General features: G+C 38.4%; 1 protein-coding gene across 1 annotated transcript in view; it reads right to left on the reverse strand.

Moving 5' to 3' along the window:
• The window catches only part of mast1a (microtubule associated serine/threonine kinase 1a), a 62,916-nt gene that overhangs the window by 10,549 nt on the left and 38,319 nt on the right, over positions 1-14,048 (reverse strand). Inside the window, 15 exon segments of the mRNA XM_052126847.1 lie at positions 1,753-1,913; positions 2,242-2,351; positions 2,438-2,560; positions 3,551-3,652; positions 4,033-4,198; positions 4,309-4,441; positions 7,214-7,352; positions 7,899-8,107; positions 8,352-8,428; positions 8,718-8,785; positions 10,377-10,509; positions 11,957-12,058; positions 12,342-12,524; positions 12,526-12,552; positions 13,738-13,813. Of these exon segments, the coding sequence (XP_051982807.1) occupies positions 1,753-1,913; positions 2,242-2,351; positions 2,438-2,560; positions 3,551-3,652; positions 4,033-4,198; positions 4,309-4,441; positions 7,214-7,352; positions 7,899-8,107; positions 8,352-8,428; positions 8,718-8,785; positions 10,377-10,509; positions 11,957-12,058; positions 12,342-12,524; positions 12,526-12,552; positions 13,738-13,813 (1,809 nt within the window).

Raw genomic sequence — 14,048 nt, forward strand, 5'->3', positions numbered from 1 at the left:
GAAAAGCATGTGTGATTATATTGCAAGATTTTGCCTTCAATTTAGTCATTGTTTGAGGAAAACATTCGGCAATATGTGGAATAATGTTTAAAATACAGGACATTAAATTTGGCTTTCTCAATTGATTAATCAGAAAATGACCTATTATCAAAACATTGTTTTATAATGTGTTGTATTGAGTCATGAATGAATGAATGGTGTCATACCAGCTGAGACATATTACCCTTCCAGGCTCACTATTGGCTGATTTAGTGTTTCACAACACTTAAGTGTCACCTCAATCAGCACTTAAAAATCAGTCTTAGACTTTGCTGAAAGTTGTTTTTAGCATCTTTATAAAAAGCTCCTACTCTGCTAAGAATATTTTGACACTTACATCGAATCCTTAGACTATTCTTAAGAGCATTTCTGAGAAGTTTTATACATACGGACCCTGATGTGTTTTTTCTCTCCCTTCTGAGAGCTTTTGTTTGTACTTTGATTTATTTTAATAAAGCCCTTCTTGAAAATTGCCTGAGAGTTTTTATAAAATTAGTGACAGTAAAATGAATGATTGCTTCTCTGTACATTTGAAATACAATTTATTATTTTAAATTTTACTTATTTTTTACCAGTGTTGGGTGTGTCTGATTACAAAATAATTAGTTACTGTAATCGAATTAATTCTTAGTCAAAAAAGTAGTCTAATGCATTAAACTTTCAATCCTTTAAAGTAATTACTTTTAAGTACATGACTTGCATTAAAGTAATATGTGTAATACATTTAAAGTACGTCTGTTAGCGTTTCAGTGACTGCTGAAAGGAGTGCGACAACGAATGAGGAGGAAATATAGACGTTTTGAATCTGAAACCGAAAACTTTTCTGGGAAAAGTGATTTAGAAGGTTACTTAAAAGTAAAATAATTAGTAATAAGATTACAGTTTAGATTAAGTAATTAGTAAAGTAATCTGATTACACTTAAATAAATAAATAAAATAAAATGACTTGTTTTGAGTAACTTACCCAACACTGCTTTTTACCTTTTTAGCAGTATCAACGATCCTATATTTCACTACTAATCCTACTATTTTTATGATATTTTTATATATATATATATTTTTTTTATTTTATCCCTTTTTCTCCCAAATTTGGAATGCCCAATTCCCACTACTTACTAGATCCTCGTGGTGGCACAGTTGCTCACCTCAATCCAGGTGGCGGAGGACAAGTCTCAGTTGCCTCCACCTCTGAGACAGTCAATCCGCGCATCTTATCATGTGACTCGTTGTGCATGACACCGCGGAGACTCACAGCACGTGGAGGCTCATGCTACTCTCCGCGATCCACACACAACTCACCACACGCCCCATTGAGAGCGAGAACCACTAATTGCGACCACGAGGAGGTTAACCCATGTAACTCTACCCTTCCTAGCAACCGGGCCAATTTGGTTGCTTAGGAGACCTGGCTGGAGTTACTCAGCACGCCCTGGATTCAAACTCGCGACACCAGGGGTGGTAGTCAGCGTCAATACTCGCTGATCAACCCAGGCCCCCTTTATGCATTTTTTAATTGAAAAATATCACTACTCAGTTGCCTTTATTGTTCTGAGTAAAACATTGTTTTGAAACACGTGGATTTCTATATGAACTGTGTACATTGCAGTTAGATTTTCTTGCCACCTAAAATGAGTGACAAATGCATCTTCATGTGCAGTAGTATAGTGATATATCAAACAAACAGACATGTTTTCTCCTGTCTCAGACACGTACATCTCAGGTGATCCTGTTCTCCAGCTCTTATCCCTCATACTGAAGCTCCCCAGACTCTCTCTCTTGGCCATCTTGTCATCACGGCGACCTTTGTGCTCTCGTCGGGTGACTACAGGGGTCTTCTGCTCCAGTTGGGACAGATGTTCCATACTGCTGTACACCTGAAAGACACACAACAGTGCCAATGACTGCTTTGACTACACTTTACTTGTGGCGTATGCTCAGGGAAGGCTTGATTTTTGCAAGTAACGTGTCAAAGAGCAAACATGGTAACCTTATGTTAAGGCTCAGTCATATAAACTTTTGCACAGTGAAATTCTGCAAGCGAAGAAGGTATTGCCGGATGTAAAATCTGCAAAAACGACTTCAGGACGCTCCCTATGTAGTCAGTAGACAGCAAGGCAACACACAAAGTGTGTTTTTGTGCATGAGAGGGTGCATTTGAGAAAGAACGGATGAAATATGGATGCCGTTATGTGTCAGACTGACCTTGCTAAAGCGTGGTGAGCACGACGAGAACTGTCTTATCTCCACCGGCTCATCATCGTTCGTGTCATCCTCATCGTATGAGTTGATGTGCCGATAGCGCTCAGACCGAGCTGATATAGAGGGAGAGAGAGAGCTATGATGAGAGATGTAAGGATGAGTCAAGGGCAGAGTTAAATGCAAATGTGTGTGTCCTCACTGTCGAAGTAGCTGGTGTCCTCTTCCGACTCCAGATGAGGGATGAACTCGGCTTTATGACGGAGTAAACCGTTCCAGTCCAATCCCGAGAAAAACAAATGCTGCTTCACTTCAAACACTCCACCTGTTCGCAAGAACACAAATGTCAACAAACACACAAAAGACGATGTAAACAAATAAACTGGCAATCCTAGTTAGATATGGCTGCTATGCTAATGCATTGTGGTACAAAATATTTAAAGGAATAGTTCAACCAAAAATGAAAATAATTTACATTTACTCACCCATTCCAACATGGAAGAGAAAAGGAGATATTTTTAGTGCATGCAAATGAGATTTGAGAGCTACGGTGGACTAGACTTGTAGTGTAATGGTGCGTTCACATACAACGCAAAGCGAGTGTTTTGCGCGGCGTGATTACATATAAAGTCAATGCAAAGATGCGAATAGATGCGAATTCACGCCAGGTGGCGCGAATGAAGCAAATGGCTCGACTCAAACTCATAAAATTTCATTCGTTTCATTTGCATATTCGCACGTGTTGAAATTCGAAACTCGAGCGAAAAATCCGTATGGCGCGTTGCCGCGAAAGCCTATCAGCATTGAGATTGTCCGGATGTCACTGACGTACTGACATAGTAGCAGAAGAAATCTGTAAAAATGGATGAAAAAATTGTTGTAGCGGTGTGTGGGCACCTGGAATTGTATGACACAACGTCATACATGTACAGAGACCGGACGAAAAAAGACATCGCTTGGAGGACATTGAGCGAGGAAGTTGGACTACCTGGTAAGTTCTGGAAATATGCGCGTCTGCTTAAATCCAGCTATTGGTAGAACTTTACTATGAACCAAGTCGTAGAAGCCCCTCCTCCTGTCCTTTTCAGGAAGAGAAGAGGAATACTGGCGGGTTCGCATTCATCATCGTGTCAATGCGTCCCATTTGCACATGCACCTGCTGTTGACTGTACTAAAGAGTTTCACAAAGTAGCCATAGTGTGCATGCGCCAAACGTGTTCATCTGCTGAATATACTTAAAGATTTTACCTTGAAAGTCTGAGCGCTTGACTGAGTGCAAGAGAGTAAACGGGACGCAATAAAGGATGGTGTTTACCTGTACCCAGTCGCACAACTGGGTTGGTCTGCAGCAAGGCTGAAATCAGGCTCTGAGAGTCACTAGGCAATGCCTCATCCCCGTCCGGCCATTCAATATCATCTACGTAAACAAACATACACAAATCTGTATTGTATATATATACAGTATATATATATATATATATATATATATATATATATATACACAAATGGTATATACAGTATATATCTGTATATATACCATTTCCAAACCTATGCTTTGGAAGAAGTTTTTGGAGGAAAAGAGTATTAAAACACTGCCTGTGTTTTTTTGGCACTAATCAACACCTCTGTTACTAAAGTTAGTGCTGGTGTTGCTTGGAAGCACTGATGTGAAAGCATATTAGCAGCAAAGCTCAAAAAGTGAGACATGTCAGGACAAGACGTGTGAAGCCTAATTACACTTTAGGATTCCCCTTAGTGTGAGAGACAAGATTCAGTCACGACTACCGTTTTTATTACCTGTGATCACCTGGCCGAAAAGCTCTTCGGGTGTGTCTCCAAAGAATGGCACACACCCCACCAGGAACTCGTAGAGGATGATGCCCATGGCCCACCAGTCCACTGGTTTCCCATAACCCTGCCTGAGAATCACTTCTGGAGCAATATACTCCGGTGTGCCGCACACCTGATGACACAGAGAGATAACGGCCATACACGTACTGTAGATAGATGGGCTACACATAATGTTTTAAGGTTATTGTTTAAGACTCACGTTTGCCACATTGAGCTGCATACCTGTTTGTCCAGGAACTCTCTGGTGTCCTTCTCGATGTGTCCCTCATACAAGTTAGTGGTGAGATTCATGAGTCCCATCTTTGACAGGCCGAAATCAGTCAGTTTAATGTGACCCATCGATGTGATCAACAGGCTGTGGAGAAGAGGTATGAGTCATTAGTGTACACTTAAAATCAGATTACATCAGAGTATTTGAAAATGAAAAACAACTAGTTTGATTCTTTTCTAGCACTTTACAGTAACTTTTCTTAATAAGTTATGCTTAAAGCTGAAGTGTTACTTTTTCGGTGTTAAAGTCTTTCTCCTATCCCAGCTTAATATGTAAAGACAAACAGTGTTGGGGGTAATGCGAAAAAATAACGTGTTACGTAATCAGATTACTTTTCAGAGTAACGAGTAAAGTAATGCAATATTTATATTTTAGAACACAATATCTGAGTTACTTTTTAAATATTCCTTTTTATACACCACTGATGTCCCTGTATTGTGAGAAATCAGGAGTACAATTGTGCAAACTTCGGGGAGGAGACATAGTGAATGATTGGCATTGTTGTTCTATAGAGTTTGAGGCCAGAGTCACTTCTATTTAAATGAATGAGAGAAACTGGAACACCCAACCAAGAAGCTGTAACACCCAACAGTCAATGAATGCAGAAAGGAAGTCCCGCTTTGCAGGTAACAGCTAATCACCTTTTAGATACAGACATCGCCTGTCAATCAACTCACTAATGTGCATTTCGTGTTTAAGAGTAAAATGAGGTCAACATTCGGTTGAGTGAAACACGGTTGATTCATGTGTTAATATACACTGCATTCAAAAATCAGTAAACGCATTTAGCCAGAGTGATTATAAATTTGCGTTGCGTTGAAAAGAGTCAGTTGAGGTGGTTTGGGCATCTGGTAAGGATGCCCCCTGGCCGCCTCCCTAGGGAGGTGTTTCAGGCACGTCCAGCTGGGAGGAGGCCTCGGGGAAGACCCAGGATTAGGTGGAGAAATTACATCTCCACACTGGCCTGGGAACGCCTCGGGGTCCTCCAGTCAGAGCTGGTTAATGTGGCTCGGGATAGGGAAGTTTGGGGCCCCCTGCTGGAGCAGCTGCCCTGCGACCCGACTTCGGATAAGCGGTTGAAGATGGATGGATGGATGGATGGATTATAAATTCGGTGGCACAGAAATTTCACACAACAGCTTTAACCATTTTTTTTATTTAGAAGATATACTATGAAAATTTTTATGACTTTTTTTGCATTTATGAATTTCCATTGCATTTCCAGTAAATGCATGTAAATCATAAACTTTAACATTCCATGACAATGAGAGCCCTGAATTTAGTTATTTTGTAAAATATATTGATAAAAAGTGCATGACAAATAAACAGAATGACAGTCAGACAGACAGACAGACAGACAGCCAGGTAGACAGACAGACAGATAGACAGACATACAGGCAGACAGACATACAGGTAGACAGACAGACAGACAGGTAGACAGACAGACAGACAGGTAGACAGACATACAGGTAGACAGACATACAGGTAGACAGACAGACAGACAGACAGCCAGGTAGACAGACAGACAGGTAGACAGACATACAGGTAGACAGACAGACATACAGGTAGACAGACAGACATACAGGTAGACAGACATACAGGTAGACAGACAGACATACAGGTAGACAGACATACAGGTAGACAGACAGACAGACAGACAGCCAGGTAGACAGACAGACAGGTAGACAGACATACAGGTAGACAGACAGACATACAGGTAGACAGACATACAGGTAGACAGACAGACAGGTAGACAGACATACAGGTAGACAGACAGGTAGATGGAAAAAAGCAAGATATAAAAGAAAGAAAACAAGGCAAGACTGAGAGAGAAACAAGCAGATTAAAAGCCTTGTTTACATTGAATTGATTAATTTTTTGATAGTTAGAATTTGATTAGTCTTTTCCCATATAAACATTTTGTTAATGTACGTTTATGGGATGTTTGGGAATACTTGATCGCCCCTATGCGAAAACCATAATTCGAATCAATTAGAAAAGTCAAAGCAACCCGAATCAGAACAGCCTGATGTTTGGTGGATGTAGCTCTAAGAAGATTCACAGTCAGAAATGTTGGTCTTGGTTTATGGATTTTGAAAAAAATCACTTGTTTGTACAGCAAATATAAATATAAAGTGTCTAATCATAAGACAAAATGCACAGCACTATAAGATTAAAGCTGATGTGTTTTTAGATGTTTCACATGTTTGTAGGTATATGGATCTAATCTAAACTAATCTAAATCTAATATATAGACCTGGAGCGTATTAAGGTAAACATATATCGCTGTGCTGTCCAAAGAGGAGGCAATCGAGACTTTTGGACTCATTTGAGAAATGGAAAGACAATTAGAAATGAATTAAAAATGCCAGTGGAGGGATGCCTTGAAGAATCATCACCGGTGCAAGGTAAGATTTGGGATATGATTTGCAGGCCTAGATGAACAAGCTCCTCCCGAACTTACATATGGAACTTAATTAAAAAACTTTTCTCCGATCTTAATATGAAGAGAAAACTATAAGTAGACATTCATAGGTTGATTTCCTCAAACACTGCAACTTGCGGCTCTGTAGCGCTTTCCAAAATTGGTCTGTTGCTTTGAGTGGCCCATCCAGACTGACACCACAACACTGCCTCAACCAATGGAGTGAGTTTGGGGCAGAACTATCTGTTTTTTCTACCAATGGCAGATGGAGTACGTGTTTGGAAATCTGTCTGAAAACAATGTTTATTTTTAAAATTCCATTTAGTGATGCTACTGTTAGTAATTACACTCTTCAACTGAAGCAACTCAAGTCAGCTTTCATTATCTATTTTAATAATGGCAGAAACTTGAGGGTATTCTCTCTCACTCACTTATCTGGTTTTAGGTCTCGGTGTACGATGCCATAATTATGAATGTACTCCAGAGCCAAAACTGTCTCGGCAAAATACATGCGAGCCATCTCCACAGGCAGCGCTCCAATGTTCTTCAGCAGAGTCGCACAGTCGCCCCCTAGAGGAGAAAAATAGAGGGGCTTTTAATGGTTACAACCATCAAGAAATCGCAAACTTCCTCCTCCACACAATTAGGCAATCTCTAGTCTACAAATTCTCGGTCTGGTCAAGAACTGCTCTTTTTACACAGAGTGAATAATTGCAGCAAACAAGACTTTAAATCGAGAGAAAACAAGAATATTCCCTCAAAATTCCCTCAAAATGTTGAAGCTGAAATTGTCCATTGTCTGACAAGACTGATGGTAAACACTGGAAGTGACAAAATTGACACTGAGTGCAGTTAGACGGTTATTGGCCAATGCTGATAATTACAAAATGGCCAAATATGAATTTTTATATCTATTACTAGTAATGACATCAGTTAAAAGGCCTGCATCACATGGTGAGAATCTGCTAATACAAATAAGCTTATAAAAATAAGTCTCATCTGCACGCTTGAATAATTTACATACTAATGTGCATGTTACGAGCACACACTGCTGAGAGACTGCAGAGAAAGTGTGTGTGTGTGTGTGTGTGTGTGTGTGTGCGTGTGATGTCTTACCCTCTACGTACTCCATGACCATACACAGGTGTCGACGAGTCTCGAATGAGCAGAACATGCTGACTACGAATGGGTTTTCAGCGAAGGTCAGAATGTCCCGCTCCACAAATGCCTGCTGGATCTGGTTCCTCAGGATCAGGTTTTGTTTGTTGATCTTCTTAATAGCGAAGCGCTGCCGTGTCTCTCTGTGTCTAACCAAATACACAGCTCTACAAAGAAAGATTTTTAGCCATATTTAGACACATGCACAGCTCCAAAACCTAGCAGGCTCCCAATGTAGGCAGCATTTTAAAGCTGATGTGTGTCATTTTTTCTCAGTGAGTAATTTAAAGGTTGATTTCCCTGAAAAGTGTAAACACTGTGGTTCAGGAGCACTATTAAAGAGCCATCCTGTCCACCTGAAAGAACTGCATAATATCTATATATCTATAAAAAGCGTTCACGTCTACTCACCCATACGCTCCATTGCTGATGAGTTTGATAGTCTGGAAGTCTGATTCACAGGGTGGTTTCATGGCTTTGAGTTTTCCCTGAGAGGAAACCAGAGAAAAGCGAAAATTAATACAGAGGAAAAAAGTCTAGTGCAGCATAATTTCACTCTCTGTGCCGTTTCATTTCTAACACTTTCATCCTGAATCTCTTCTGCTGGAATAATTGCCCCAGTTGTGCTGTGAAAGTTTGCAAAGTCCTAATTAAAAGTATGTTTCCATGTTTTAATTTTTGAGTGAACTTTTCCTTTAATTTTAGATTTTTTGTTGTTGTTTTGTACAGCTAAACAACAGCATACACATTTTTACTCCACACATACACACAACTTACTTCTGCTGAGTCATCTGTCTCTGGAGTGTGCGGTCCCTCGCTGTCATAATTCTCCAAATTCACCATATCTGTAGGCGAGGATGATATTCAGTTAATAAACATGTTATTACAATGTAATTTTTACAGCCTTTGTGGACTAAATGTTTATGTTTGTATATATATGGTTTGATAAACCGTGTTATTCACACGGTCTGCTTATGTTTTGAACTTTTTTAGATTTGTAAATCAATGTTTACAAAAAAGTTTTGTTACGATACCACAATGATAATTGGCTCTATTTTCATGAATGCGCAACGTGCTATGATTGCGCAACGTCTTGAGCAACGTCGCAAAGTGCAAATGGCCATGGGTGGGACTGTTGTGGGTGTAGGCGTGTAAACTGTGGGAGTATTGTATCTAAATGAAGTGGTGCAAAGCACAATTTGCTATTTTCTAAGAATTTGGTTGTTGTGCTAAGATATTTCCATCACCTCTTAACTCAAGCGAAGCAAAGTCCTGCATTTGCAGATTGGAGATTTCACCAGCAGGTGGTAAAAAAATGTCTAAAAAGGTGCCGGTGGGAAAACGAGGGAGTAAAATATTTTTTTTTTACCACCTGATTAAATTTTCATTTTGTTAACTTGAATTTGGAAATTTTTTGGTTTATTTTTTTTTTGTTCCAATAAATGTATAATGTTTTTTTTATCAATGTAGAAGTAATCACCAGTCATGTTTCAGCATTATTTATAGTTATTTATAAAATAAGTCTTCAAATAAGATGCACAAACATTCAACTTTATTGAATATATATATGTCTATATATATGTCTTATAACCAATTAAAACTATCTTATGGATGTTTTTGTTACTGTATATATATATATTACAAATATATATATACAGTATATATATATATATATATATATATATATATATATATATATATATATATATATACATTATAATTTTTGCAGAAGAAATTGGATAACTATGAATAGGTAAGAATTATAATTTATGAGAGGTTATAACATATTATAAGGTGTATTACAAGACATTACTAATGCATTATAAATATGGTCTTCATAGATGTTACCAAAATTTAATGTAGTTCCAATGCAAATGCATTAAGTATACTTCCATTCAAAAAATGTGTATTGATTGCATCCAATGAAATATTCAATAGTGTTGCATTAGCATATTTGAATTAACTAAATTGATCAAGCAGTAAAAATCAATTTTATTAGTGCTTTTGTCCCTGAAATGCCATGTGTTATTTGTGCATTGAGGGCAGAGAACAGTAGAACAGAGGGGCGGTTTGTAATATCTTTATAAAACAGCTCCATTACTCTGAGCTGGCTGCGTGTTGTCAGGTTCACAACAAAGTTAACACCTTTCCTGTGCTCTTGGCATGAATACAAATCTCCCAACAGCTCGAGATCCACATTCACCTGTTTTATAATCTCAACATTCTCTTAGTATGACCTACATTTCCTTGCCTACCTCTAGTCCTCTTTCTGACTTTTTATACGTTAGATGCTGTCAATAAATTAATAGTGTATGTTACAGTGTCCATCCAATGAACAAAAATGTATGTGTGCATGTTACATAAAATGCCAACAAATACAAATGAGATTCCCTCTTGAAACAAACACGTTTCTTTCATTGAGTTTGCTTCTCTCACCTTCCAGAGGGTCTCTGGTCAGACCGAGCTGGCTGATGATGTATCGTGGGATGTCCGTTTTAATCAGATGGCCCTCTTTAGCATGGTCTTCTGCTGCCTCCAGTAGATGGTAGAATTCTTCAGGGTTAAACTCCTGAACAAACAGAGATATTATTTAATGGCGCTGATGAATGCTTGATTCGGATTGCTTGATGTTTCAAGTGTTTGAAGTGCAAAGTGATACAAATAGTGAAACATTCCAATACTGATATTTTAAATATCAGCACACTTATGCGTGTCCAATCAGATTAGAGGACCGAAACAAACCGTTGTATAATATTTGATATATAATTGGTGAATGACGTTTGAGCTCCTAAACGTGTGATTCTCAGAAAACCTGTCAAGAAAATGTCCAGGTCATATTTAACCCACATCAATAAAAAAAGATGAAATGATATGCATAAAGAAAACAAACAATTAACAGATCAAAATAAAAGTCCTTTTTAACCTAAATCTCCACTTTCACTTTCACATCTGAAAGTCACATGTGGTGCCTGTTTGGTTTCACTATGACATCTGAAAGTGAAAGTGGAGATTTAAAGATAGAAAGGACTTATTTATTGTTCTGATCTCACCCACACGTATCATATCACTTTTGAAGACATGGATTAAACCACTCATTTGGGTTACTTTTATGCTGCCTTTATGTCCTTTTTGGAGCTTCAAAGTTCTGGCCACCATTCACCATTCAAAAATCTTTGTGTTCTGCTGAAGAAAGAAATTCACACACATCTGGGATGGCATGAAAGTACATTTGAATTTTTGGGTGAACTATTCCTTTAAATAATATATAATTTTTTCACTTTGTGGTAATGACAATATCATAATTACAATCTTTTTATTGCATTGCGGTAATGAGAATTGTGCGGTAAAATGTACGTAACTGTCATAAAAATAATATAAGAATGTAAAAAAAATTGTAATGCCTTCATTTTCTATATGCAAAATATAACTTATTTTTTCTTTCTTTTGATTTTGGAGTAAAACAGCACCAGGACTAAGCGAGCAGTATGCGCAAGTGCCTGGAATTATCTGCACTAATTAGTGGGTCCACAAGGTGCCCGTTGCTCTCACGAAGGAGGGACATTAATACGAATTTCATAATTTATTGTGCATAGTTATCAAAATGTGGCATAATACATCTCCAATATTTCCAGAAGAGAATTACAGGAAAATAACAAGCATGCTGGTTTAATCTTGGGCCAAAAACACACAATAACACAGTCGGTTATGTCTGAAGTGAAATTAAACAGGAAGGACAAAAAAACTTTGATGTGTGTTTAAAAAAGATAGGATTTGTATGTTACACCTGGCAGTGTACTAAACACATGTTCCTGGGGATTTTGTTTGATCATATCAGCTGTTGTTTTTGTTACTCTGAAGCTATTCAGCGCATCATACTTTCTTCTGCTGACCCTTGGCGACCCCATCAGACAGTTGCCATGGCGACTGCAGAATGTAGGCTAAGGAGACGACCACACCAGTGACGGGCGGTTCAAGTCGCATCTGTTTCAGTGTGTGCTTGTGTGTGTGACTCTTACCAGGCATTCGAGCAGGCGGGCAGGGCGAGAGATGATTATGAAGAGTTTCTTCACCAGCTCTGTGATGAAGGTGAGCTCTGAACTCTCTGATCGCTCATACGCCTGACCAATAGATCGAGAGAGGATGATCATTAAAAAAATAAAGATACATAAATAGTTGATTCTTCAACAAGGAGCGCTTTGGACTACTTCAAACTACTGCATTTTTCAAGAGGACAGAAAAGTTTGCTAATTGTAGAGTCACTCACTTAAAATAATAAAAACCCAAATGATAAACATTGAGCTAATGTAATATTACTTTTAATAAAGTGAGACTTGACTTTATATACATTATCAGATGAAAATCACACACATAATCTGGCTATACATATCGGCACACGCTCACATCATTCAGTAGTTTCTCAAGGTTTTCCTGGAGTTCATAGAAGTATACGGTGGTGATGAGGCCTTCACGAGATTTAGTCAGGCAGTTTCGGGAAAGCTCGGCGATCTGATGGTGGATGAAGCTGAGGACCCCATCGGCCAGCGGCAACACGTTCTCAGGTGAGTATGATTCGATAAAGTCTGCTCAAACGCTCCTCCATCTGAGCTGTGGCCTGAACACAATGCAAGGACAATGTTTAAATAACATTTTATTAACAAACCATCCTAACTGTTCATCTTGGGGTTGAAATCAGGGTCCAAAATTAACCATCGTTTAAAGTAAAATTTGGCTTTGGTGCGTAAAAATTAAATTTTTTATTTGAATCAGTATAAATTGAAAGTACTATTAACATGATATGAAACTACTTTACAATTAAATTTTTTTTTTTTAATGTTTAATATAATTCATATAATTTAATTAATTTAATAATTTATCAAATTAATTTACAGCAATTGGCTGATGTTGTAAAATTTGGACCCTGAGCGAAACATCCCGCCAAAATATAAGTATGTCCAGCGATTAAATAACATTTGGCAGATGTGTCCCAAGGTGCGTCCCAAACCGCACATTTCAGCACTAATCTACGTCATTTTGTAGTGTAAGTAGTGCGAGTAGTATGTTAACACTGAAAATGCAACAAAAATATGTAAGCACGAGTACCCGTATGATGTCATTCTTGTTCCGTCAAAACGGAGCATGGAATGTTGGACACTTGGCTTGCCAAATGTAGCGGAAGGGCGGAATTATCTGGCTGCGTTGCTGATCAGACAAAACAATTAAATAATGGGAAATGTAGCAACTAGCAACCTTACAAATGTGAGTTGAATGCTTTATCATCACCCAAAGCTGTCTGAATTTGTACGTTGTTTGAGATACAAGTGTTGAACTGAGGTTTGCTAACGCGCTAAAGCTAATGACAACACATGGCATACTTCCGTCAGCTGTTGAACGCTGAATGTGCATGCAGTAAAAAAAATTTAAGTGTTAAAGTTTTACATTGCAACTGGCCCAAAAGTTGTTTCTGTATATCGCGGCACCATTTTGTGGTCCGTTCTGCATAACGCGGCGGCTCATTTTAGATTATCACGACCCATTTGGGCCATTACGCGGCCAACACACCGGCCCGCTAGGTTCTCCTGATGGCCAGTCCGCCCCAAGTTGTGTCGGCCCACCGGGAAAATGCCTGGTGTATATTGTAAGTGCATAGTGTATAGTGCGTCATTTGGGACAGCTAAAATCTCTGTGCTATAGCTTATATCCCTATAAGCGCAGGGATACACAAATTATAAGATTTAAAAAACAGTGAAGACACTTAATGATCTTATATTAGGCTACAGAATGCATGTGTTTCTCTAACCTTAGGGAAGCGCTCCTTATAAACATGGTTCATCATAACAATCTCATTGTCACAGCAGGAGGGTGAGCGCCCTGGACTACACAAAGAGAGAGGTAGAGAGAGGAAGAATGTTAAGTACAGGAAGGAGCATGTGAGGTGTTTTAAAATAATTACAATTATTGATATTTAATCACTACCTGCATCTAAGAGCATATACACTACCAATCAAAAGTTTGGACTCGTAATTTATTTTTTTCATTTGTAACATTTTCGGATTAAAGTCATCAAACTATGAAATAACACAAAAGGAAGAATCAATATTCTTCTTATAT

The sequence above is a fragment of the Xyrauchen texanus genome, chromosome 5 (genome assembly GCF_025860055.1).
Source record: "Xyrauchen texanus isolate HMW12.3.18 chromosome 5, RBS_HiC_50CHRs, whole genome shotgun sequence".
NCBI classification, from domain to species: domain Eukaryota; kingdom Metazoa; phylum Chordata; class Actinopteri; order Cypriniformes; family Catostomidae; genus Xyrauchen; species Xyrauchen texanus.